The 27,273-nt window shown below is 38.9% G+C and overlaps 1 protein-coding gene and 1 long non-coding RNA gene across 7 annotated transcripts in view; one reads left to right on the forward strand and one right to left on the reverse strand.

The window, feature by feature from the left end:
* Nucleotides 1–27,273, reverse strand: part of SORBS2 (sorbin and SH3 domain containing 2) — a 220,990-nt gene that overhangs the window by 69,327 nt on the left and 124,390 nt on the right. For 2 of the 4 annotated variants that reach the window (XM_042934333.1, XM_042934334.1), the window contains exons 5-8: nt 25,628–25,720; nt 19,402–19,428; nt 19,045–19,169; nt 2,612–2,750 (exon numbers count right to left, since the gene is read on the reverse strand). In XM_042934333.1, the coding sequence (XP_042790267.1) occupies nt 2,612–2,750; nt 19,045–19,169; nt 19,402–19,428; nt 25,628–25,720 (384 nt within the window). Of the gene's footprint in view, nt 1–2,611; nt 2,751–3,152; nt 3,195–17,578; nt 18,245–19,044; nt 19,170–19,401; nt 19,429–25,627; nt 25,721–27,273 lie in introns of those variants that run through there. The other 2 variants (XM_042934331.1, XM_042934332.1) reach the window with 2 other exon arrangements.
* Nucleotides 1–27,273, forward strand: part of LOC122217405 — a 77,222-nt gene that overhangs the window by 20,685 nt on the left and 29,264 nt on the right. For all 3 annotated transcript variants that reach the window (XR_006201464.1, XR_006201463.1, XR_006201465.1), the window contains exon 2: nt 4,213–4,310. This is a non-coding gene — a long non-coding RNA (uncharacterized LOC122217405). The remainder of the gene's footprint in view (nt 1–4,212; nt 4,311–27,273) is intronic.

A 27,273-nucleotide genomic window follows, 5' to 3' on the forward strand; every position in this document is an offset into this window, starting at 1 on the left:
ATAACTACAGATAGGACTCCTGTAAGCTAAAATGCTATTGCTATTATTATGGCTATATTCAGTTTAGTTTGCAACAGAAAAGCATTTTAGATACATTTCTGATGAAGAATGAATAAGGCTAGGAAGGAAACGGTATCTTTTCCAAGCAATTCCAAATGTGATATTTGACTCTGATTTCCCATTTAGTTCCAAAAAGTGTTTGAGTCAGGAACCATGATGGCGGCATTTCTATTAAACAATAAATAATTTTTGAGCACCTCCTATGTGCAAAGTCCCAGCCTAAGCAAGGAGTATGAACTCTGTCTTCACATATGGTTCGTTAGAGTCAAGGAGTTTATAGCTTATATAAGTTAGCTTTTTATTTTATATTGCTTTAAAAAATTTTTTTTTCAACGTTTTTTATTTATTTTTGGGACAGAGAGAGACAGAGCATGAACGGGGGAGGGGCAGAGAGAGAGAGGGAGACACAGAATCGGAAACAGGCTCCAGGCTCCGAGCCATCAGCCCAGAGCCTGACGCGGGGCTCGAACTCACGGACCGCGAGATCGTGACCTGGCTGAAGTCAGACGCTTAACCAACTGCGCCACCCAGGCGCCCTTATATTTCTTTTATAGGTCCACTAACTCTCATTTTTGTAGTCTTTTGTCCTCAGCTTAATATAAAGTTTCTCGAAGCAGGATAGATTTGTATATTCTCAGAACCTATCTCAGCACTGGCTGATTGGAATTTGTTCCAGTGGGACAAGGGACATTTCTTTCCTTGTAGTATGGCTTATATGTAAATCTACCCATCAGTATGTTCTAATAAGAAAGACTGTCTACATTCAAGTATTTATGTATTTTGTTTCTTGGGGTGGGAGGGACAAAAATTGTGTGTATTAAGACAGGTGATGAGGAAAAAGAGTCAGACTTTGATAATAATTATTTGAGAAAACATTATGGCTAGAATAATTTGTAGTTTTACTAAAGGAGTGTGATGATGCATAGCTATGTAAAAAATCTAGGTATGGGGGGCCTCCGTGGCTCAGTCAGTTAAGTGTCTGACTCTTGATTTCAGCTCTGATCATGATCTCATGCTTCATGGCATTGAGCCCCACGTCGGACTCTGTGCTAACTGGGATTCTCTCTCTCTCTCTGCCCCTCCCCCCTTACGCACACACATGCTCCCTCCCTCTCTCTCTCTCTCTCTCTCACAAAATAAATTAATAAACATTTTTTAAAAGTCTCGATATAAAGGACTCCTGTTACAATACTGCACCACGGACTGATCGTTTCAGAGCAGTGTCTGGGCACAAGGACGTCCTACTTTCTTATACTCTAAAAGGACAGCATTATAACATTCACAGGTGATCCCCACGAGCACCATCAGAGAAGGCACAAGTATATTTAGACTTTTCTTCGGTGAGTCTCAGGGCTCCATGTGAGTGTTCCAGAAGCTCTGTTGACCACAGAAGCTGAGTTCCATAACGCACACGCTGAATGTTCCCGGGTAAGCCTGGATGGCATCATGTCTTTCAACGAACAAAGGGTGCTGGGGGAGAAGAGGTCCTGCCTGCTGTTCAAGGAGGAAAGGAGAGTGAAAGGCCTGTGTTCTGTTGCTGTTTGGCGGTGGCCCGGAGGGATCAGTCTCAGCCTTTCTGAGAGGTGTGCTGCCTGCCCTCTTTCCTCTGCCTTCCTCCCGGCTGTCTGGAGGGAAGCCTTCCGGTCCCTCAACATCATGGGACCTTTCTCAGCTTGAATTCGGACGACGGCTTGATTTGGTTTGGTTTTTAGTGTTTCGGGGTTTTGCTTTTTTACATTGTTAAAAACTAAGAAATACGTTGTTTTCTAAACAGTCCTACTATATTTGCCACGTAAAAGTGTTTGTGATCATACAGTACAAGTTCTTATCCAGGAGGCTTCAAAAAAAAAAATCACAGGGCCCGTGAAATGATACGCTTGAAAGTTTGTATGAATGTTCAAATGTGCATTTTTCTTTTTCTGGAGGAGAGTTCTCTCTTTCGTCTAATTCCTAGTCCTCAAAGGATTAAGAACTCTCTCTATAGCAACTTCAGGGATCATTATTTAAAGGAACTCCTGTCCCAGGCCAATGGTCTTCTGGTCTCAGTTCAAAGAGTGTTTTGCTACTTTGTGAGGCGATAGTTTACTATTTACTGTTTTTGTGAGGCAGCTGTCCCCCTGTTAGACTGTTTTAACTGTGAAACAATTCTGTATATATGCCAAGAGAATTTTCTACAGTGAAAGCTTTTCCACAAAAGAACGAGCTGTTTTGAACATGGATGGTATTTGCCATCCATGGAAATGCGCTACACGAATGTTCCGGTGGGGAGAACTCTCCTGCCTGACTGTCCACCTTCTCTCTACTTCAAACCACAAACACTTAATAGTTGTTTCCAGGCTCAGATATAGATGTAGTCATTGTCTTGGGATAGCTGGATGCCTATTTTCTCCAGTGACTCCTCTGGTCTTAATTCCTCCCCTAGCATAGGTTCATTAAATACTGGAGTGTTGAATATCCCACCTCTTTGGAAAAATTACTCTGATGTTTTTCTCATGTGGTTTGTACTTGTTATATGAAATTGTCATGGAAATCATGACTGCAAAAGACTTACCAAGTGACCGGCCATGCTGCATGATAATGCTTGAGTTGAGCGAGCCTGGGAGAGAGTAAGCTGAAGGGGAGAACGGCCTTTGATAGTAACTCATTGGGCTCACAGCACCTCCTGAGTTTCCATTCACCGTTATCTGGCTCTGAGAAGAGAGTTGAGACATCCAGGCAAAGTGAGGAATATAAGGAACACAACCGTTTGGATTTACATATCATGAAGCAATCTATCCTATTCTAAAAGAATCAATCTTTTCTGGCAAAGCATCAGAAAGGCATGATAAACCCCGGCTTCTCCCTATTGCAATCTCATTTAGTACTTTATGGGTCTCTTTTTGGTTTCTTGAGAATTTATTGTTTTGATTGATTTATATCTGAGTATATTATATCCCCAGCGAGATCTTAAGATACTTGTTGGAGATAGTCATATATGTGCTGCTTTTATGTTTTTTTATAATGTTCGACCTGTGCTAATAACATAGTAGATATTCAATGGATACGTATTCTAATTGAATTGAATCAACTTAGTTCACAGAGGCTGAGCTCACCACTATTAAGGATGCCTCTCTATCCGCAACACAGCGCCGAGCCTGGGCACGGGGGAGATTACATAATGCATGCAAATGAGACAAAACATTAGTAAGAGCATTTGGTTAAAATACTTGACAGCTGAATACACACAAACACAGATAAAGAACCATCATTTGCGAACCTTTTCTACTTTTCTACTGATCCTAAAACAAATTAAACTTCTACAAGACAGGCCTGAAATGTAGGTAGTCAATTACTTACATATTTCCTTGATTTTTCATTTTAAAGCTCATGTTTTGAAAATGGCCAAGAGTTAATTTAATTTCATATTTTTATAGTCATACCACATCTGCCCTGGGGTCAATAAATATTCCATCACAGTGATTGTGCTTACTGATTAAGTGCTTCTCTGAGCTATTACAGAAACCACTCTCCTGTCACAAACCACCATATCTTATAGGTCTTATACCTGAATAGCACTGGACATTCAAATGATCCGAGGTACTGGCCCATCCAAATGCCTCAGAGCCTGTCTACAAGTTTGATAAATTACCTGAGAATATTTTTGCCACCTTGCCCAAATTGGTTTGGTTGTTCTTTGTAAATATAATTATGGTACTCTTGCTATAATGTGTTACAATGAGTGTTAAAAGCAGAATTCTTATTAAAAACCATCATGTTACTGTGTTACTAAACTTAGAAAAGTTGGCTTGAATCCTATTTTGATAGTTGCAATAATATTGATTATGGGTTAAGAAAGTAAATATTGCAAATAGACTTCATCTTTCATCATGTGAAACGGACCAGGATTTTACTAATGAAATAATACCATTAGAATTTTAGAAAATACTTTATTGTTATAGTGTAATACTTATTAGGAAAATCGTCTCATGGACGACCTATGTGCAATTTGACCTGCAACTTGAAACTAAGTTCAGTTCCAGTTAGCTCTGATTGTGCCCGTAAGACTATATGTATGTAGGCCTTTCAAGCTCCTAAGGAGTCTTAAATATAGCAAATTGAATTGGTTAGTACATAATTTTATATGCTATTACTGTTCTGTGTTTTTGGTTAAAGGCCCTACTATTGCTTGAAGTTTTAAAACGGAGAACTATTGAAAACATAGTAGAACATGGAGAATCCCAGGACCACTGAGCTTCTGGCTGTACTGGCAGGTAGGGTGTTAGCCCTGCAAAGTGAGGGCCTTTTTTTTGTTTGTTTGTTTTGTTTTTTCTGTAGCCAGTCACTAATGGGAACATTTCATGGCAAAGTTTTATACCCAACCATTGAATGAATACTAAACCCCACTTAAAGTATTGTTAAGTATTTAAGAAAGATACTAAAAAGTCTTTTGTCTTCTATAATTGCGATGTCTTGAAAAGCATGTGACTTATAATATTTCTCCATGCATGAAATTTTCAGGTTTATGACATTGACATGACATAAAAATTATGTAGCACAACTAAAATTTTGTTTACAATGGTGCTTATTTCAAACTTCATCATAAAATCAATTTTAGAAAAAAATTCTCCACTTTTTTTGTTTGCCTAAAGTTAGATACCTTTCAAACTGAAGCCATTGTCTATACATTATATGTGATGGCAAATGTGTGCGTTAGGAGCGCCTGGGTGGCTCAGTCCGTTAAGTGTCTGACTCTTGGTTTCAGCTCAGGTCGTGATCTCACAGTTCGTGGGTTTGAGCCCTATGTCGGGTTATATGCTGGCAGTGCAGAGCCTGCTTGTGATTCTCTCTCTCCCTCTCTCTCTGCCCCACCCCTGCTTGTACCCTCATGTTCTCTCTCTCGAAATAAATAAACTTAAAAAAAAAAAAAAAGAAAATCTGTGCCTTAAAATCTGAAAGCATTTAGTTATTCATAAATCATTTGCTAGGGACTCTTGCCATATAGACATATTTAAATGATATCATTTGTATGGGGACTATTTATATATTGCTCTAAATGAAAGATGAATTATTGGTATATAAAACAATAAATGAATTCATAAATGTCTAACCCAGAATGGCTCAGGAAAAACAATTCCAAAAGATCAGAGGGCTAAATTTCTGCAGTGTAGACTAGGAGTATTTACATCATTCGCCCCTATAAGACAGATAGGTTCAAAAGATGTAGCGGTTAGTGAAAGAGAAGCGAGAATTAGCGTCATGCGGTCAGCAATTATGTATGCGAGAAACAAGGGTATGTGAACTATTCACACAGGACAAATTCATGTGAATCTCAGAGGTAAACCGTTATCTACCAGGATTTAAGACTGGGTTAAAATTTTGGAAAAATGTTAAGACTTTTGCTATAACTCGATCATCATAATATATGTATACTTATCTAAATTTGAGATAATTTATTATTTTTTTGAGATAACTACTTATCAAAGCAAATCACTGTACAACTCATTAGCTAGAACAACACAGTGTAAATATAAATGACTCTGAAATGAATCAGAATAGGGGCGCCCGGGTGGCTCAGTGGGTTAAGCGTCTGACTTTGGCTCGGGTCATGATCTCTCTGTTTTTGAGTTTGAGCCCCGCGTCGGGCTCTGTGCTGACAGCTCGGAGCCTGGAGCCTGCTTCGGATTCTGCGTCTCCCTCTCTGCCTCCCCACCTTACACTCCCCCATGCCCCGCTCCACTCATGCTCTGTCTCTCTCAAAAATAAATAAACATTAAAAATTTTTTTTTTTTTTTAATGAATCAGAAGACAGTTGACTTTTTCAGCTGAAAGTAGGCTTTTGAGGATGACTGTAGAGGATTTTCTGGACAGACTGTGCGGAATCGGTTTAGGTATAATTTACACCTATGTGAATAAAAACGCTTGGCAGCAAAGTGAGATGGCAGACGAGAAATCAATCGGTCCTTGTGTCTGGCCCGTGGAGATCTGTTTAAAAAGTGGCGGAGGCAAAGGAAGGAAGAATAATGTCCCGCATGGCCGCCTGGTGCTGCAATCTGTCACAGATGACCTCTGACCCACGGTCGGGAAGGTGTTTCAGAATGGCCAGGGACGTCGGGGGCACCTGGGTGGCTCAGTCAGTTAAGCAGAACGGTCAGGGATGTCAGAGTCAGCTTCCTGAGCGCATGTGGGATGGTTGGGGAGAACTCACCGGAGGAGCAGGACAAGTCTGTAAGTGAGAGAGTCTGCGGTGTGGCTGTGGGCAGGGAGGACGGGAGTGAGGGAAAGGGGTTTGCAAAAAGCAGTGTGAAAGGCTCGGTGGGGGGGGGGGGGTCTATGCAGGTGTGAAGGCCCCAGATCAGCAGGTGGTGACAGAGTCGGTGAGGCTGGGCTGGGGTCACTGTCAGGTAAGAAGTGGTTCAGTTCAAAAGCACCACGGAAGGAAAAGTGTGAAGAGGCTTCTGGTGTGCTTTGCCTGTGAGCCTGTGAAGCATTTACCTCTGGCACATGGGCAGCTAAGTTCTGGTTTCCAGGCTGAGTATGAGGGAAACATAACAAGAGATATAAATTATTCAGTTAATAAGAACATCTCTTTTTGCAATGTGGCAGAGAAGGCTTTATTCAGCTTAATCATCAGCTGTATTTGCAAGCCCTTTTAAGAAATATATTCAAAGGATTAGTTACCGGCATTCAGTACAGAGCAAGCATGAAAAAGTGAGGAAAATAAATCCAGTGAGTGTTTTTGGAAATAAGACCAATTTTCACATAGCACTGCATTGTAATTTGGGGTGGGGGCTTGAGAGGCTTGGCATCATGGGATTTTTCCCTCAGAAGTTTTGTATTGTGTCCCTGTGACAGCAAAATAATATCAGGTCGTCTGTTGGCCAGCAGAATTCCTTTCGCTTCAATAGAAAAATCTTATAGCAGATTTCCCCCGACTGCCTCTCTCCTGGAAATAATCCCCCCCCAAAAAAACCAGGTTACCCCATTTTTTTTCTGACTTACAGATCTAAAGAATGATGGAACTAAAAACAATGAAGTGGAAAGGATATTTTGATTTCACTACAAAACACTAAAAGAATGGAACTTTAAAACATCCTAACTGTGCAAATGGAGACACCTGTTTGTGAAAATTAAGTGAAGACAAAAACCAGCCCCTGATGATGGTTAGAAGGTACCTTAGTTGGTTAGAGCCACTGTTGGTTTTAAGTCTTAGGTAAAGGAGAAAGAAACTGGAGAAAAATAAGTTTTAATGCCTCTAAGGCTATATAACCCAAGAGGCTAAAAACCATGGTGGAGGGGCTGTCTGTAAAAGGAAGAGCATGGATGGCCCATTACAGGCTTTATAGCTATCTCTTCTGACCATTGTGATGTCTACCCACACATGTCGACTGTGATGATAAACATCAGCCTCATCATGAGTAAATGAAATTTTGAAGCAAAAAAGAATTTTTTTTTCTTAATTCTTCCTTTCCCCCTTCAGAATAGAGGTTTTTTTGTTTTGTTTTTGTTTTTGTTTTTGAGTGTTTGGTGTGGTGCCAGTTGTAAGACAGATAGCCAGAAGTATTGCAGGACATTGATACCAGGGGGAGGAATGAATTAAAGAAAACTGTATAAACTTAGAAATCTTGCCTAGGAAAAGTTTAGGTGATACTATTCGGTGTTCTTGGCCAGCCAGCATTTTCCTAACAGTTGGTGCCATACACCTGTTCCTCTCATAAAAAGTCATAATTAGTTTTTTTCTTCAGCCTTTTAAACAAATACTTCTAAAACAAATACGTAAAAAGGTTTCTCTTAGTCACAGCTTAAAAAATTTGATGAAGACTATTGACTCTTAAGAAAAGTGTACAAATTCATGCCTACATAAAATTCTGCATAAACTTTGGGGATTGTGGATACCATAATCCAACAATCTGATTTCTCAACTTGTTTGATTAATCTAACAAGTTAAGAAATTCCAACCCTGGATAAAAAGACAGGTTTCCTTATCCTATTTTTATTTAATATGATTGCTGTTGTTGTTGTTTAAACACACTTGTTTTGAAAGTGATACTTTTTTACTGTCTCTATGGGTTTTTTTTTAACGTTTTATTTATTTTTGAGGGAGCGCGAGTCAGGGAGGGGCAGAGAGAGGGGACAGAGGATCTGAAGCGGGCTCTGTGCCGACAAGAGAGAGCCTGATGTGGGGCTTGAACTTACGAACTACAAGATCATGACCTGAGCCGAAGTTGGACGCTCAACCAACTGAGCCACCCAGATGCCCCCTTTACTGTATACAGTTTTAAAATCTCTAGAATTAACTGACAGAAATCTCCAAGTTACCCAGAATTTAAAATATTCTCGTAGTAATGTATGCATGTTATTATTACATTTTTATAATAAAGTAAAATTACATTATTATGAAGTAAAACTATAATATTATGAAACTACAATAATTATAATTTAAAATGTAAGGATTTTGCTAGAATTCTGAATGCAATTCAATACAAAGCTATCTCGGGTGAGTACGGTGTCCATGGAATTTCTCATAATAATGTAATTTCACTGAAGAGCTTTCCATGGAACATGGGTCTCTTTAGTTTTACTTATGCTCAGTGACAATTCTGTTAAATAATATAAATCATGCCAAAGGATTTGAGTTATCTGCTCAAAGGAGTTCCTTCCCCTTCAAAATTAAAAGGAAAAGCTAATGGCTGTATCTCTCCCTGGATTGGCTTACCGTATGTATCCTTTTGGACTTGAAACATGTCAAATGCTAAAGCAGATTGTCTCTAAAACCACTGTTGTCGTGGGTAATATGATCAGTTTGTTTGTGTGGCATTGTGTCTAGGAATGGTCTCTATCCATTCATTTGTTCTTTCAAGAGCTTGTCTGCAGAACTCTTCCACTTTGCCAATTTCTCTCCCTACCTCCTGATATGCTCACAATTTTGAGTCCTAATGCGCGTGTGTGTAACAGATGGAATGCATCTTGGTGAGTCATACCACATTTAAATTGCTATAGATGAAACTAAGAAAAAAAAAAATCAAGTCTATAGGTTACTCACACAAAAGCTTTGAAATAGCTTGCCATAAAGATGTAAATTGCATCTTAGACTAGTTTTTTGCATGACCCTGGTCTCCTCGTTGATGAGATGCCCTCTTAGACACAGCAGGAGAGAAAACCACATGCTACATGTTTCTCTGAGGAAAATGTGATAAGAGTGGGGGCAAGAGCCTGAAAAGGGAAGAGGAAGTATGTTGTCAATCCAGACTACTTGGAGTAGGAAACACTAACGTAAAAAACAAGAGAATTTGTTTTCCTGCTGAATTTCGTGGCAGATAGACAGATGACTGCAGAAAATCATCATAGTTGTTTTGTGTCTCCATCTTCCAAGACATGTAAGGTTAAGGTGCTTGGCTGTAGGCCCACAGTCCCCAACTTTTGTGGGTATAAGTTCCTTTTCACTTTCTCCAACTGTTGAGCTGGGAGGGAGAGAGGAGCTAGAGACACCAGTTTGCTGCTGCCTGGTTTCTACAAAGGAAAGGGACAGCGCTTAAACCCCAAGGTACTCAATATTCCAAGAGAGAGCAGCATTGAACATCTGGGTCCGCGTGAATTCAACCCAGAATGCTAAGGTGAAGTTGTGGATGAAAGAGATCACTAACTCGAGGCTGGACTCCTTGAGGAACTAAGGAATGAGGCGGCTCAGGAAGGATGAGTTTCAGCAGCGGAAAAGGTGTATTGGTCGTGCGTAGGCCTTGCCAACTCAAGTGCCTACCCAGGGCCAGGGATGTACCCAGAATGGGTAGATCAGGTCAGGCGTTAGATAAGAGGGAATAGTGAGAACCACAGTAGGATGGAGAAGGCATGTTCCTCCTAAAGGCGGCCAAATTAGAAATAAAATAAACCCCGTGGCAGGCCAGCCAAACGTATCTATAGTTACAAGGCCGTGGGCCGTCAGTTTGCTGACCCTGTAGATCCAGAAGCTGGAGGTGAGAAAAGGGTCGTTGGCTGTGGGCTGGGTATAAAACTGGGGCACCGGGAAAGGAAGCATAGTCTGGCAACTCCAGGCCTCAGGGGACATGAGGAGACCCTTATCTTGGGTGCAAAATTGAAAGGAGTGACAAAAATTCAGTACCTGGGGGGAACCTGAGTGGCTCAGTCAGTTCAGTGTCTGGCTCTTGATTTCAACTCAGGTCATGATTTCACAAACTGTGAGATCGAACCCTGCGTCAGTCTCCACACTGAGCATGGAGCCTGCTTGGGATTCTGTCTTTCTCTCTCTCTCTCTCTTTCTGTGCCTCCCCTGTGCATGCACTCTCTCTCTCTCAAAATTAAAAAAAAAAAAAAATTCAGTAATTGAGACAAACATTATTTTCATGCAATCTTAGAAAAAAAAAAAAAACAAAATCAATGTCCCCCCCAAAATCCATACAGAACCAAATGCCAAAAATTTAAATAACATGACAAGTCACACTGAAGACCAAGGAAAAAGGAAAAAATTGTATCCTGGATTTTTTAATGAAAGCAAACCCATCAGTAAAATTTCCCAAATCTTCTTTTTCCTGAACTCATTTTCAGTGGAGAGCACAGCTGTGTTGGACAATTTCCCCTTGACTAACAATGATCACAAAGAAGACAATTTTCAATTAAGAGGAAGTAAGATTATAATAAATTCTGTTTGTGTAAATAAAATATTGAAACGTAATGTTGGTTTTCATGCACCTACTTTTTAAACTTTCGAATATTTTAAAAATGACTTCAATGTTCTAGAAAAAATTAACAATACATAACACCATATATATACGGGCACATATTTTTATTTCTGTCTTGGGCTCCAGTTGGCTTGACATGCTACTGTGGTCTGGGACCTTAATCTTGTAGGTCTCCTTTCCCGAGGAGCGTACAGAATACTTGAGAAATATCAAGCAAGGGATTTGACTGGTTTTATTCTCTATTTTTACATAGAGTAGACAGTAATTTACTTGAATAAAAAATCTAGGAGGGAATTACATAAGAATCAATCCCCTTATATGGAGAAATGATTTATATTTTATTGGGTGTCATAATGGTTCTTTCATTATTTTTTTTCTCTTCACTCGTTGGATAAAGGTACTAAAATTTCTACTAACTTAAGGGAATGGTGTCTTATGTTGATTTTAAAACACTACCAGGATAACTGGAGTTGACCGTTGAAAATGGATGACCAAATAATGGAAATTGCTGATGGGTACTTATAATGGAGTTTTGTAATATAATTATCCATCTCATTGTTAAGACTTTGAATTTCCATAATTTTTAAATAAACAATTTAAGAATTTTTAGGAAAAGTAAAAGTCAATCTTTACCTCCCCCCCCCCCCCCCTTCCTGCTTCTGTAATAATCAACCTCCTCTCTCTGCCCGTCCTGAGGATGCTGGGGAGGAAGTACCTGGCAGCCATGTTTGTATTAGGCAATTCCATTTCTCTGGCCACAGCTGATTGTTCAGGAGAATAACTGAACTGAACTGGGCCAATTAGGCACTTCCTCCCGCCGGGGAATTTGAATTATATGACACTGAATGCCCCAGTCAGGCAGTAGTGTTCCCCACAACCCCAGACACAAGTTCATGCATAACTGGCACCAGACAATGTCATAGGAATCCACAGACAACTTGAAGCAATGAGAGGATAGAAGCTAAGAGAGAACGAGGCTGACTCACAGAGGACAGAAGGAACTAGGTGGCATCTAAAATGGAGAAAGAGTAGCTAACTGGTCATTCCCCTGTTCCCCGAAGGCCTGGCTGTACCACTGGCATTTCAGTGATACAAGATTGCCCTATAGTCTCATAAGGAAGACCCTTTTACCAGAGATCTTAACAGCATTACAGTCCCTACCTGTGGGTGCAAGTTATCCAAAATTGTCACCCAGATTCGGGCACACAGTGTGGTATCTGATCAGGGGAGTGAATATTTCCACTGTCCTCTGTGGTACTCTGATGGAGAATATGATTTTGAATCTAGGAAGGTGTCATATTTTAAGAATGTTGCCAGAAGATGGGCTTCAGGAGTCAAGTTATCTCAGAAAATAGAGGCAGTGGAAGCTACTGGTAGAGCTGTGGATCTGGAGTCAGACAGACTTGGGCAGGTCATTTAGTCTCCCTTGGCCTCCGTTTCCTCATGTGTAAAATGTGGACATTAGTAAAACCCATCTCCTAAAGCTGGTGAAAATTAAGTGTGGAAATGTACGTAAAGTACTTAGTACAGTACCAAAAAAAGCATTTAGTACAAAAAAAAAATGAAATGCCTGGAAAGCACAGGCATGCTTTGCACAAAGCAAAGAGCAGGGTAAGGAGAACATTAATATGAAAACTGCCATCGGCTGACAGCATAACAGACTCACAAAGAAGAATATGGGATGTTGGTTGGCCGTCCTAATGGAACACATGAGCGATCGGTGTGGTATCGATGGGATTGGTCCAGAAAGCATACTTTGTATTCTAAACCTTTCTTACCATTCTGCACTGCTGACGTTTATTCATTATTCTGCCTTCCTTAACTTAGACGTCTTGATTGCATGGAGCACTGAGATGACTTTGCTCCTTCCTCTACGTGACAGCGAGATAAATTCTCCTCTGAGTCTCTAACATATGTGCAGCCACAGCTGTGAAAGTAGGCTCTGACAAATGATTGATTAGGTTATTTCATCATAGAAGGGTCGAGATTACCCTCCTGAAGCAACGGGAACAGCATTCACAAATGCCAGGGAAAATACTTAGGGTGTCGCTTTTGCTGTCTTTTCAAAGCTTCTGGCTTAGACCTCCGCTTATCTGACACTGAAGAACAATGTGACTTTTTTAGCAACAGGGTATCTGTTCCCACAGTGATGGTCGGGTAACACACCTCATTTTGGTTCTATTTATAAATTAGTAAGAAAATCAAACACTATGTTCAATTATCAAATATGGAGAGAATAGAAATTCCTAAAAGTAGGTTGCTGTTTTCTTCTTAAACCAACGGACAGACTTTAACAAAAACAGCAAAAAAAAAAAAAAAAAAAAAAAAAAAAAAGTAAATAGAATTCGTAGAACACTGAAGTTTCCTTTTCACTTCTCAGTGTAGAGAATTTTTGTTTCTTGGGTCTGGTAATTTCTTGGGAGGCTAATTCTTTATAATGGAGCCTATATTGGGCTGATTCATAGAGTGTAGCCTACAGCTCTCAGTATTTGATGAGACTTCTCACCAGAACGTGGAGTGTAAGTATTTAAAATGCAAAGGTCACCATTGTGAGAGGCCATTACGTGGAAAATGAGACTTAACAATGCCCATTTTTCACAATAGGCAAGATGGGGAAACAGCCTAAATATGGATCAATGGAAGAATGGAGTAAAGAAACTGTGATATGTACATACAATGGAATGCTATTCAGTCTTAAGAAAGAAAGAAATCCTGTCACATGAGGCACAGATGAACCTTGAGGACATTATGCTCGGTGAAATAAACCAGTCACAGAAAGACAAATCTTGCACGATCCCGCTTACATGAGGTATTTAAGACAGTCAAACTCAGAGAAGCAGAGAACAGGAAATCGGTTGCCAGGGGCAGGGGCGGGGGGGTTGGGAGGGACGTGGGTTGCTGTTCAACAGGTATAATGTTTCAGTTATGCCACATGAATACGTTCTGAAGATCTGCCCTGCAACATTGTGGCTATAGTTAACGATACGCTTTAAAATCTGTTAAAAGGGTAGATCTCATGTTAAATATTCTTACTACAATCAATCAATCAATCAATCAATCAATAAAAGCAAGCCCAAAGTGCAATAATCTCATGCCACCTTTTGACAAAATGCTATAAAGGGCAACACACTCTCATCATGGAACACACAGTAGGTGAGATGAAATAAACTTTAATCCACTCCTAAAAAAATGTGTTGTGGAAAACAACAGATTTCCTTTTCCCCATCAGAGGTAGAGTTTGGAAAAAGGATACTATTTTAAAATAACAACTTCTACATATCGAGGGGTTACTATGTAGCAGGCCCTACACCAGACTCCTTGTATACAGTATCTTATTCAAACTTCACAGGGGATGAATGCCGTTATTATCCCCATTTTACAGATGAAAGACTGAGGCTCAGAGAGGGAGAATCACTGGATGAAAGGGCTTACAATAATAAGGCCTTGAAAGGATGTCTTTCCAATTGCTCTTCTCCTAGCCTCTCTTAAGCCCACTCCAAGAAAGTCTCCGTACCCACAACTAAGTCCAGGATTACTTAGCAGAACTCGTCGTACACTTGCCCCGTCAGCAGTATTTGTGCACTTAACCATCCTTCCTTCTCCATATACTTTCCTTGCTGGGCTTTTAGGATACGACATGTTCCTGGATTTCCTCCTCCTTTAGTGGATGCTTCTTTTAGTCTCCTCTGCTGGTTCCTTCTTTTACTATTGGGATGCTCTTGGGCTCAGTCCTCGGGCCTCTTGTTTTCTCAGTACTCATGCCCTGGTGATCTCATTCAGTCTCTTGCCTACGAGAACCATCTGTAGGCTGGTATCTCCAACCTGGACCCTTTACCTGAATGCCAGGCTCCTATATTGGACCGCTTACTCCACCCCTGCATGTGGATATCTCATAGACACCTCAAACTTAACCATATCCCAGTGGAACCTCTGATTCTCCCCCAGACCTGCTCTACCCAAAGTTATCCAGTCTGTGTGGGCAAAGGCTGGCAAATTCCATCCTCCTCAGGTGCAAAGATTCAAAACCTTGGAGTCAGCCTTCACTCTTCTCTCTCCCTCACGTCCCCCATGCAGTCTGGCAGGCAGTCCTGTTTTCTCTATTTTCACAATACATCCAGAATCTGATTTCTCCTCACCTCTGCTGCTTCTACCCTGCCTCGAGCACCATCATTTCTCACGTAAATGGTTGCAAAAGCCACCTAACTGGCTGCCTGGTCTCCTTTCGCCCTAGCATAGTTTGTTCTCCCCTGAGCTGCCAGAATGATTCAGTTAGACCACGAGTTAAATGACAATTGCGGTAGCCTTGAAATTTCCCAATGGCTCCCATTTTTATTGAGAGTAAAAGTTGAAATCCTTGCAGTGTTTGCAGGGACTGCTGTCATCTGGCCACTGTTACCTCTGACGTCCCCTCTGCCTCCTCTGCGCCTGCCTTTCTCCCTCTCCTTTCCACTGGCTTCCCTGCTGGTCCTCGAGCAGCCCCAGCATGCTTCAGTTTTAAAGCCTTTACACGATGCTCTCTGACAGGAATAGTCTTCCCCCTTCAAAGCTGTTCGGTCTTCTCAATGAGGATCCTTTGACTATCCCAAATAACGTGGAGTCTGCTCCCCGGATCCCTGCTTAGTATTGCTTAGTTATTTACAGAATCTCCTTCTGATGTATATAATCCGCCTATTTAAGTTTTTTTTTTTTTTTTTTTTTTTTTTTTTTTTTTTTTTTTTTTACTAAGTTTTGCCTCTCTCTGGCAAGATTTTAATTCTCAATAGTTTCAAATACAGCTCTGTGACTAGAACAGACTTGACACATAGTAGATACCCAATAAATAATTGTTCAATGAATAACAGTGACAGGTTCTCAACACCTTAATTTGTGTTTCATGCTGATTCTCTGGGGATTATGTAATGAAACCAACTATCTCTGGTCGGCATGGATAGTGACAAAACCGTGGAAAAAGAAAGTTATCGAACTTAAGTTTCCCTGCATATAGTAAACTCCTAGTATTTTTAGTTGCTATTATAATTATTGTTATCATATTTCATAGGGGCTTTCAAAAGATATTACCTTAATTCAAAGAAATTTCGCTAATGAATTAATTTTGCATATCACAATCAGCTGATGAAGGAGATCTTTTTAGCAGAGGTATGAAAATACCCGTTTGTCTTTTTTTTTTTTTTCAATATTTATTTTTGAGACAGAGAGAGACAGAGCATGAACGGGGGAGGGTCAGAGACAGAGGGAGACACAGAATCTGAAACAGGCTCCAGGCTCTGAGCCGTCAGCACAGAGCCCGACACGGGGCTCGAACTCACAGACCGCGAGATCATGACCTGGGCCGAAGTCAGACGCTTAACCGACTGAGCCACCCAGGTGCCCCGCCCCGGCCCCCCCCCCCGCCACCGTTTGTCTTTTTAATCATCTAAGCTTAAGGTTTCTGCTGTACAGGTGGGAAAAGGGATGTGGTGTCAATCAGATGTCTGATTTTCTATAAAGTTTAAAAATATATCTCTTCAAGGATATGTTTTGGATGATCTTTAATAGTGCAGCTACAGGAAATCGTATTATAGAGATTATTTACTTGGGTATTAGTGTTTCCAATACTCCCACTACTGCTGTAGTTGTATTTTATCTTTATTAATGGTTTACTTCCACTCTCTCCCTAGTCCTACCATAACCTAGGAATTAAGGATTAATTATTATTCTCATTTCTCTGCTCAGACCGACAGAGAAGTTAAGAAGGTTGCCTCATCACATAGCCAGTGATGGAGTTGAACGGAAATCTGCTGTTTATCCTTAAAGCTTATGCTCTTAACACTATATCAGGTTGCAGAAACCAAGAAGAGGAACATTTATCTTCTAAATGATTAATAAATGCCAGGAGAATGACACTATGAGAGCATTTTACATATAGGGAAATAAGGGTTTACTTCCTAACAGTCTGGATATTAAAGACTGACGACTGTATGTCCTGAGATAAATTTTAAGCAGTAGAAATGATCAAGTTTCAGTGAAAATGAATATTGAGGTGCAAAGGAGTAAATGCTGGGTGAATTAAAATACATGTTCCCTGCCAAAGTGAATTGTAATTGCTAATTATGTTATATAGGTAAATGAGGTAAATCAAGGCACTCAAAGGCCTGACATAAAAAATATTTCTGTGAAACTTAAAAATTCTTTGAGCGCTGAGGTGGTTTGCAGAGTATTCAGTAATAACCAATTCATCAATACTTAGAGGGAAGAAATGTTAGCACATGATTTCTGGATTAAAAATCTGTGTATATTATATATATATATATATATATATATATATATGCACATATATATTGGTTGGTTGTATATATATATATATATGCACATATATATTGGTTGGTTGTATATATATATATATGCACATATATATTGGTTGGTTGTATATATATATATATATATGCACATATATATTGGTTGGTTGTATATATATATATATGCACATATATATTGGTTGGTTGTATATATATATATATATGCACATATATATTGGTTGGTTGTATATATATATATATATATATGCACATATATATTGGTTGGTTGTATATGTATATATATATATATATAACTATATATATATATATAGTGTATATATACACAATAGATATTGGTTGATATATATTGGTTGATATGTATTTTTTTAATTAAAAGATACCTAGAAATCTATTGATGAACTTAGTAGGGTTTGAAATAAGAAGATGGTTTCTTTCTCCTTTCCCTTCCTGCTCGGAAACTAACAAAGCATTTGGTTATATAAGAAGCCCAAATCAGAGGAGTTAGGGTCTCTACTGAACACCTGTAAGAAGAGATTGGAAAGTGTAATGTACCACCCGGCAGTCTGAGGACTGGGAGGCCGCAGCAACTGCAGATTTTTGTCTCTCTTGCTGAAGAGGTATCTTTGTGGTCTCTGGAGAAAGCTCAGGTAGCTGTTTGTGGCTTTCAGGATCGTGTCCTGAAACGGGAGTTATCTGAATGGAAAGAGATGCTGTGTATATCCCAGGCACTGGGTTAGGGGGTGGTGAGCAAGGCCTTTTGAGCCACGATGGTACCTCAACAGGTTGGGAAAACCGTGGAGTATTAAAGTGGACACTACTTCCTAGATCCTGGTTATGGATTAGTTTCAGTGTAGAAATTCGTCGAGTTTGAGAGTCCTGCGTGTAATCCTCTTGTAGAAATGGGGTGCTGGTGTCAGCATTTGATGGGGGACCAGTGCTGGCAGCTGCTGGTAGTGGGTTAGTGATTTTTTGGGTATATGACACAGTTGTGTTAGATTCTTCCGAATACACAATTGTCTGGTTTGAGTCATCATTGGAATGCATAGTTCCTTCAAGAGGTTTTCTGCTAGTAAAGTACTTCGTACAGGAGGGAGTTTGTGTGTTAGTTACTAGTTGATCTGAAATGTCACCCTGTGTGTGGCTGGTTATCAAGGAACTACAAAAGCTCTCTTTTCTGGGCGGTGGAAAGGGTGCCTGGATTGCCAAAAGCATCCGGAGAGAGAAATAATGTTGAAGGAAAAACAGAGAGAAAGTCAAAGTTAGTCATTAAAGAAACCAGCGTCAACCTTACCCTTAAAGAAAGTAAAACAATGTCATATCTCCTTATTATTCTACACATTTTGTTGGCTAGATTAAATGATCACTTTTGTTCCATTTAGAATGCCTTGTAATTTATTATCAATAGTTGCCCTCTGGGAGAAAACGGTTTTTATGGAGAATACATTATGAAGTTTGACTCCATCTATATTCTTGAAAATTATGTTAAAAATGAACATGTGTTCTCTTGGCAAATTTTTTAGGCCTTGGGATATATGCATAATTTTAGACTTTGAGGTATAGGTACCCTATATTTATTCACACTGTTTCGGTAACACTTTTAAGATTCGGGGCACAATTTTACTAAGATCTCCAACACAAGGTTCTTTCAGTTAATATAATGAACAGTTGCATAACTCCTATTTATTGAATAAACGTATGGCCGACTGCGTAACTTCGAAATCAAAGCATCGGCTGACAGCTTTTTATGAATTTAAGGAAATATCATAAACATTATGTAGAAAGTGATCGTACTTTTATGAACTGAATCAGAAAAAAAGCCCCACAAAGCCCGTTTTGAGCTTAAAACTTGTCTTCTATGTTGTGAATTCAAGTTTGGCAAGGAATACAGATCCAAAAGCAAAAACACATTAAAGATAAAAGATGCATCTAAATATGCACATGTTGCTGGAGAAGAGACTCTAAAGCATATTTTTAACCATGTTTAAAATAACACAGTAAACAAGGCCGTGCAAGATTACCTGAGTCGGTGACTTTTTTTCTTGTAAGTTTGGTCGAACGCTTCTAAAACCTTTTGCTGCAAGAGAGGAATATGTAGCATCGCCGTTCAGTGTCTCTTGATTTCGATCATTGTAAGAGCTCCAAGCTTTTATTAAGGGAAGACAAATTGGATACAAAAATATCTACATTCACTTTTAACATTTTTTTGGTAAAATTTATTTTTTTTTCCAAAATAGAATTTAATTTCTTTCTAGAAATTAGACATAAGTGTATATGCAATTGAAGTTTACTGTGAGGTCAACAATGTGACTACAAATATGTTAACAAAAAAAAACTCACAACAAATGTAATGGTCATTCAGAATAGCTTTTCTGTACCTGAGTCTGGTGACTGAGAATCACGTCCTAAAAGAAAAAGAAATGCTGAAATTAATACCAGGGTAAAAGAAATGAACAGTCTAGTAAAGATCATTTGGGAAAGAACCACAACCACTTTCTTTTTTTTTTTTGCAAACATGATCTCATTTCTAAAACTCGAAGTAAGTCCAATCTACTAAATGAGAGGCTTGTGCATTTATGTTTATTTCAATTAAAATATCATTCATTAAACATAATATGTAATTAACACATATAACAAACACTGATTTTTTCCCCCTCAATAATATTGCAACCATGTAATTTTATCTTATTATTGCCCAAGCTGGATATATGAATTTTTAAATACTAAATTAAAGGATCAAAAGGTATCTGGTCTGAAAACAATAACTGCTTCTCCAAGCATTAAATCAAGCCACAAGATACTTAGTTTTCACTGCCCTGGTGTTAGTAACCATACTCAAGTCCTATGTTAGATAGCAGTCAATTTTTTGTAGCCTGCATTTCATTTTTATATTTTAAGAAAGTGTAGGTGTTTCCACCATATTCTGCAATATTTTCAAATCATTCTCTGGACTTTGAATTTTCTTCTTGTTGCCATTTTAAAATCATTTTGTATTCAAATATGAAAGAGCTGTTACGGTATATTCCATTGTCTTGCAGAAAGCTATGGAAAACAAGTTCAGTATTAACATAGTTGGAAAATGGCTCAATGGCATATTTACTATGGGGTTTATTTGAATTATACATTCAAGAATACTCTGTAACCGAGGTACACTTGAGGTAATAGTTTGTTCTTTTATACCACATGGCCAACTTCTCACAGAATCATAAAGCCTGAACTTTAGAAAGGACCTTAGGGGTCATCCAGCCTGATCTTCTGTCCAGTCCTGGACTCCTCCTCAAGGTTTCCCGAGACCATTATTAAATTGCTGTATTTCAATGCCTGATAGAACACGAATGTTACATGTGAAAAGGACTCTTCATTTTCTTTCTAACGCTTATGGGATACTTTGAAATCTAAACACATGAATTTGGAGTGACAAAAATGAATTGAGAAATGAGAGTTTGCTTTTTAGATAAAATATTTGGTATGGACTCTTTCCAAATCAAAGGAACAAACATGTGACATAGCACAGAGTACATTACCATGTCTCCAGCTCACGTGAGTTACAGAAGACTGAGAAATCTTCATCCTTTGTGATAATTGCTAATTTAGTATGGAATTTATCTCCAATGAGTTCAAAATCATTTTGCCATAATAAAATGGCTACCGCAAAGAAAAGCAATAACTTTGAAGACTTACATGTGAAATGCTTACTACTAGATTCTATTTCTAGGATTTAATGGAAGCAGAAGTGATTGAAATTCTCAATCACCTCATAAAGATGAGGACTTTATAAAGAAAACAAACATGGTGTAGCAACAAAGAGCAATCATTAGAAGTCTGCTCTGGGGCCCTCAGGGAGAGAGATGTAATAACCACCTGGGTGTCACATACTGTTTGTGGACAAGGAACAAGTTTTGGGACCTGGAATGGCAATGAAAAGGGAAGGAGCATTAATAATTATTATTTATATCATAATTATCTGTGTAAGAGTAGGGAGTTTATTTCACCTTAGTTTGATAAAACTGAGCTTATAATGAAGGGTGTGTGGGTATATGCCGGGGATGGAGGTGGAAGGAGTCAGATGCTTGGAGGTACAATAGGTATAGACACAGTGAAGGGGAGGAAGGTATATTTAGAGCAGATTTGAAGGATGCTTGAAATACACTTTATCTAATTGGTCGTTTGTAGAGGGGCAATTCTGTTTCTTCTTACTGGTGACCATGCTGGAGATTATGGAATCAACGGGGGAATAAACATTAAGTGCAAGACTCACAAGATAGTCACTCTAGGTTCAACCAGAGGCTTCCCTCGTCCCCTGTATTGGGCCCAGGGACTTCCAAATGAAACTGTACGTATGCTACAGGAAATATGAGATATTAATAATGGCGAGCTTTTCAAACTGTACTCAAATAAAAAAAAAATAATGAGGATGAGTTCTACTGAATAGCCCTGCTTACCATGGTAGACACAAGTGTGTAGAATTATGAGCAAGGAGAAAGGAGAAAAATGGCCATGGATTAAAACTTCAGGATGAACCCATATGTTAATGAGTTCTTATGTTAACGATTCAAGTCTACTCTTACGTGGGTGGTCTCTTAAGGATATTCAAATGTACAACTTTTGTTTCTTTAAAATAAATCCAGTTGTATAAAGCTAATACATCAAGTCCTGATTTGCTATTTTATTATAATTGTTCAGAGGCACTGAAAGATAAATACCATCCCACGTGAATACTGTTCACCAGAGCCTCGCTTTTATTTAATTTCCGCCAAGAAAGCTTAGGAAAGGGAGGGCAAGCGTGATTTGGAACAGGTAACAGAAAGCGTCTTGGAACCATGTCAAATAAAGAGAATATAGGGTTTTTTTTTTTTTTAAAGGTCTAGCATGTAAATGATTTGGCAGATTCGTGGGGGAAATGGTTTTTGCCCAGTATCTTGAGCGTGATTCATGATTGTTCATTTGTGAAAAAACCAGAGCTTGAATTCCAGGGATCAGAGATTTTAGTTTCTAATGTTCTGTGTAGTTGATGGTCATTGCTTCTCTGGAAATTAAAGAATGAGTAAACGGGACAGATTTATCATTCCCTGACTCTTTTGCATGTGCGTGTGAATAGGGTGTGTGAGAATTGAGAACTACGACGTCTCTTCTCTGGTACAACGAACACTCCCTGTGTCCGGGCAGAAGGTGGTGGACACCTGTCACAGAACTTGTTGAGGCATCCGTGGCTCAGTTCGGGGATTGGGCTGGATGCCCTCAAAGGTCCTTTCCAATTTGATGATTCCACCATTACGATGTCTATGTAGCTGTGTTTGTGGTACCTGTTATATCATAATCTCTCTCCTGAGGTTTTGTTTAAATTCCTTTCCACTGGTAGGCTATATTAGACATTATAAACTATACTTTTGTGAAAATTATGATGATTTTAATTCTTATAGTTCCTTTCTTTAGAGGGTTCAAATGCTTTGCAAGAATTAATTAAACATATTAATTCAAGGCAACTAATTGAACGCCTACTGTGTCTCTAAGTGCTGTGATAAGCCTTTTTATTTATTTTCTTCATTTACTCTTATTTAATTTTGGCAAATCCTTGTGAGTTTGGGAAATGATTATGTTCTCAGAGAGGTTGGAAATGTCAAAAAATTTATTTTTTCTTGGTTTGTTTTTTTGTTTTTTGGGTTTTTTTTTTTTTAAGAAAGGAAACTTGAAGTCCAAACAGATGGAATTTCCTAAGGGTGTATATATAATACACAGGTGGTGTTGGTAAGACCCAGTTTCTTACCACAGTGGTCCAGTCCCAAAGCATAACACCATACTGGTGTTATCTTAGACTGCCACGCATTTTGGTAAAATAAAATGTCCTTTGAGAGGCTTATGGTATCTCTGTAGTCCATAGCCAACATACTTATTGTTGTGGCTCTAGCTTAGGTTGAAAATCTCTGTGTGCTATGAATTGCCCATTGGGACATTACTTCTCCTAAAAGATAAAGAGAAAGACACTGATTTAAAGGACAAATAGTTGATCGCTAGCAGCTCATACTGACTCTGTGACTGAGCGGGGAGAGAGAGGAGCTTAGAATCTTTTGCAGAGGTAGTCTTTTACTTAAAGGTTGTTTTATTTTAATAATACCTAATGTAGTAAGTACTTACTAATCCTCTTTTGGTTCACAAAAAAACACTATGTCGAATTAGTTCTTGTGAAGGCTACCGTATCATGTAAGAGTCATAAAAAGAGGCTGATTTCTTTCTTCAAAGCATAATTAAAAGTTCCTTGAGAAAGGAATCATGTCTCATGTGTCTAATAAATACAAAAGAGATCCAGTTTTAATGTAACAATGAAAAGCAAAGTTCAGGGGACTTCATTCTCTAGAAGTCTTACTCCTACTGATACAAAATTAAAATTTTTTTTAATGTTCATTTATTTTTGAGGGAGAGAGAGAGAGAGACAGAGCACGAGTGGGGGCAGGGCAGGGACAGAGAGGGAGAGACAGAATCCGAAGTAGGCTCCAGGCCCCGAGCTCACAGCACAGAGCCCAACACGGGGCTTGAACCTGGGAATGGTGAGATCATGACCTGAGCCACGGTGGGAGGCTTAACCGACTGAGCCACCCAGGGGCCCCCTAATGATATAAAATTTTAAATGGTTGGGGCACCTGGGTGGCTCAGGTGGTTGAGCATGCAGATTTGGCTCAGGTCATGATCTCACGGCTCGTGAGTTCGAGCCCTGCATCAGGCTTGCTGCTGTCAGTGCATAGCCTGCTTCGGCTTCTCTGTCCCCCTCTCCCTCTCTCGGCTCCTCCCCCACTTGCACTCCCTCTCTCAAAAATGAATATATTTTTTAAAAGTTTAAATGGTCCAGAGCCATTGCATACTCTTATTACTGAAGATTATTTCATATTCCTAAAGTACTAAATCTTGTCCATTATTTGGATTCTGAAGCATTAAATATTTTCTCCTAAATTGAGTGTTATGAAATTGATGGTGTTCTAGTTTTGAGTCTCCAAAATGGCAATCTCTGTTTCAATATGCTACTCTTCCGTTAGTAAACTTTTGTAAATCATAACAATCTGGCATTGTTGAAGTAGTGCCACATTCCCTAGATGGTACCCTCAGATGGTCCGCGTCCGAGCAGCTTGGGCCAGAATTTTGCTTGGTTGAAATGCCGGTGGCATTTGTGGTTAGGCATTCCGATCACCTGATGGCCCTGGAATTGTATTTATTTACTTATTTACTTAACCAATCAACCAATCAATTTATTTATTTATTTTCTTATTGCCCTTTCTTCCCCTTTCTCTCGGGTATCCAACATAAACGACACTTGAGTTTTTCTAACATTTTTCCACGCTCATATACACAGGAATAAACATGTACAGATACACACACGAAGATCTCTCTTAACCAAAATGATGTCCTACTACATACCTTGCAATGCAATTTGCGTTTAAAAAATGTAGTATATTATGGAACCACCTGGACCGGTATTTAAACTTGTACATTGAAATACACTTGTGACCTGAAGGTGGTGGTGGCTAAGAGTGGGATTCTGCACGTGAAAGCTTGTTTTTTTTCCCTCAACATAGCTGAGTACTTTAGGATCAAGTGGCTTTAACCAAGGACATTCTCACTATAATTAACCACTAAATGTATGTGTATTAAAGGCACTGATATGCAGAGTATGAATTAAAATTATCTGAACACTCTCAATCTCTTTCCAACTTCTCCCGAACTTACAAATATTACAAATAAAAAAACAAGGAAGCCCCACCAACCAACCCACAATCAAACCAACTAACCAACCAGCCAACCCACAAACCAGTCACAATAAGGTCTAGGCATATTTCAGGGCCTACAGACACTGGGGGTGCTGGGTTCACTTTCATCTTCCGCAGCAACAGCCCCTCTCAGGGCACGTTGTGCCCACAGGCTTAGGTAAGTCAGATAGACATTTGTCATCCAGAGACCCACCTCATTGGATGCTGAAAATATCACATTCTCAATGGCTTTCTGCAGATATTTATATCTGAGGGTACCAATTAATCTTACTCGGATCAAGACGTTTAAAATATATATTAGAAGAGTCTTTGGTGACTGGATTAAAGGACGTTTCAGGGTCTTTTTCAAGACTATTATTCTATCATATTGTTTGCAACCTTTGGTGAAGAAGTGAATTCATAATGATTCGGTTTCCTGAAAATCCCTCTTCCTGACCCCGTGTCCCCACCACCCGACAGTTTTCAGGTAAAAAGAAAACAACTGAACCATGTGGAAGTTATCTTAACTGAATATTATATTGCTTTAGTTCGTGTGGAAAAAAAAAAACTGAATTCGTTATTAACACTTGTAGCTGTTACGCAACACATTTTTGTCAGGTGACTGTTGTTTTTAATTAGATTTTTAACATGCTTTTTGCAAGATATCAGTTTCGTTTGGCTTTTTATTTTTAGAATAAAAACAGTCATAAGGGATGGGAGCTATTCTTGAGACAAGAAAAATAAGAACTCGTAGGGCATTAGAAAGGTATTTACAGCCACTTTCATCATCCGCACAGGATAATTCTGGAAGGAGGGAAAGGTCAGATAAAGCCAGTAGATTGTGACATTCTGTGAGTTAGTGATATTATACCTGCAGCCAATAGGTTTGGAGAACTTTGAACTCTCTTCACAGATGTTAATGTAACAGACATGGCAGCACGTTTGCGAGCACACCCACCGCTATCTGAAAGCAAAAAAATGATATAGCAGAGGCCACAGCAAAGGGGAAAGCACATGCACTGTCATGCATTTTCAAGTGGAATGTGCCAGACATCCATGAGGAAGATGAACAGCCAGAATGAGTAACCATGGGATACATCTGAAAATTTCACACCCACCCCAGACTAAGACAAAACAGAACCGAAAAACCAGGAGTCTGTTTTAGCAATAGATGCCAATGCTTTAGTGAAAACACAGATTTTACACTTAATATGTGAATGGTTTTCTTTAGTGAAAACACAAATAGGGAACTCAACTTTGTTTGTACCATGTAAATTCAATTAATATTAAATTTATAAGCAGTGTGAGTAGCTTTTGGAGTTATGGACAGCCTGTATTTCAGGACTGAGATGTATGATATAGTATGTTTTGTATCCATCATTTAGGTTTTACTGTATTTTAGCTATTTATGGTTCCTAAAAGTAGCTTGAATCACTTCTTGAAGTAAAAGTTATTAACTGATACAGGCATGGTCTATTTGATCTATAGGACTCATAAAGAAACATGTATCATTTTAGAAATTCTCTGTCTTCCTATTTGGAATCAAAGGCAATATTGATATATACAAGATTGCAATGACCAATGTTTAAAAAATTAAATTGCTTTTATACCTTTGAACAATATATATGATGATCTGTATACTTACACTTTATGGAAATCACAACATGAAATAAAATAAGTGAAAATGCATCAGCTATTTAACATGATATGAGAAGTTCAGAGTAGCAAGACTTCTAAAATCGGAAGGTTCACGTTCTAGTTAGGAACAGATTCCAATTTCATTCCCACATTCCTTTGTACATGGAATGTGCAATAAATAGTTTTGCTCCTTCTCCGGGAATGAAAACAACTGAAATTGAATTCTTTTTGGAGGTTATAACAAGAAAAACAAATCCTATAACCACCGATGTGATAGCATCATCATCGTATATTGCCACAGGCTAATCTCCTTTTTTCCCCTTTCGTTTATTTCTTAAAGAAGAGGATGCACTTTGTGTATGGGAAGTGAGAGAATTTAAGAGAGCTCAGAAGTGCGACTTGAACTAATTATTGGTAGAACCGCAAGCAGTAAGATCAGTAGAATTTACAAGTGGTGGAATGATTCCCATATCAAACTAGAATTTCTTGGATATATGTTGAAAATCACGATTTCCTAATGCAGATGATAACTAGAGCAGAAAAATGAAGCAACAGAGGCGAAGTCAAATAAATCAAAGGCCAAACATAGACACAAATGGTAGAAACATACAGTACTAAAGATACCTGTAAGAGGGGCACCAAGAGGATTTTAGCAAATTGCAAAAATAAATAAATAAATAAATAAATAAATAAATAAATAAAATCTACAAGAGAGGAGTGTTTCGGATAAAATGGAGGCAATGTCACTGAATGTGGGCTGTATAGCAGCCATGAGTGGTCTAAAAGGATCGTGTAGTCAAGGGCGTCGAAAGTGGACAGTGACCTCCGGGAAGTCTTATCTTCTAGTTCCGTTAATTCTGAACATCTGAAAATTTCAAA

This window comes from Panthera leo, chromosome B1, assembly GCF_018350215.1.
Source record: "Panthera leo isolate Ple1 chromosome B1, P.leo_Ple1_pat1.1, whole genome shotgun sequence".
In the NCBI taxonomy this organism is placed as follows: domain Eukaryota; kingdom Metazoa; phylum Chordata; class Mammalia; order Carnivora; family Felidae; genus Panthera; species Panthera leo.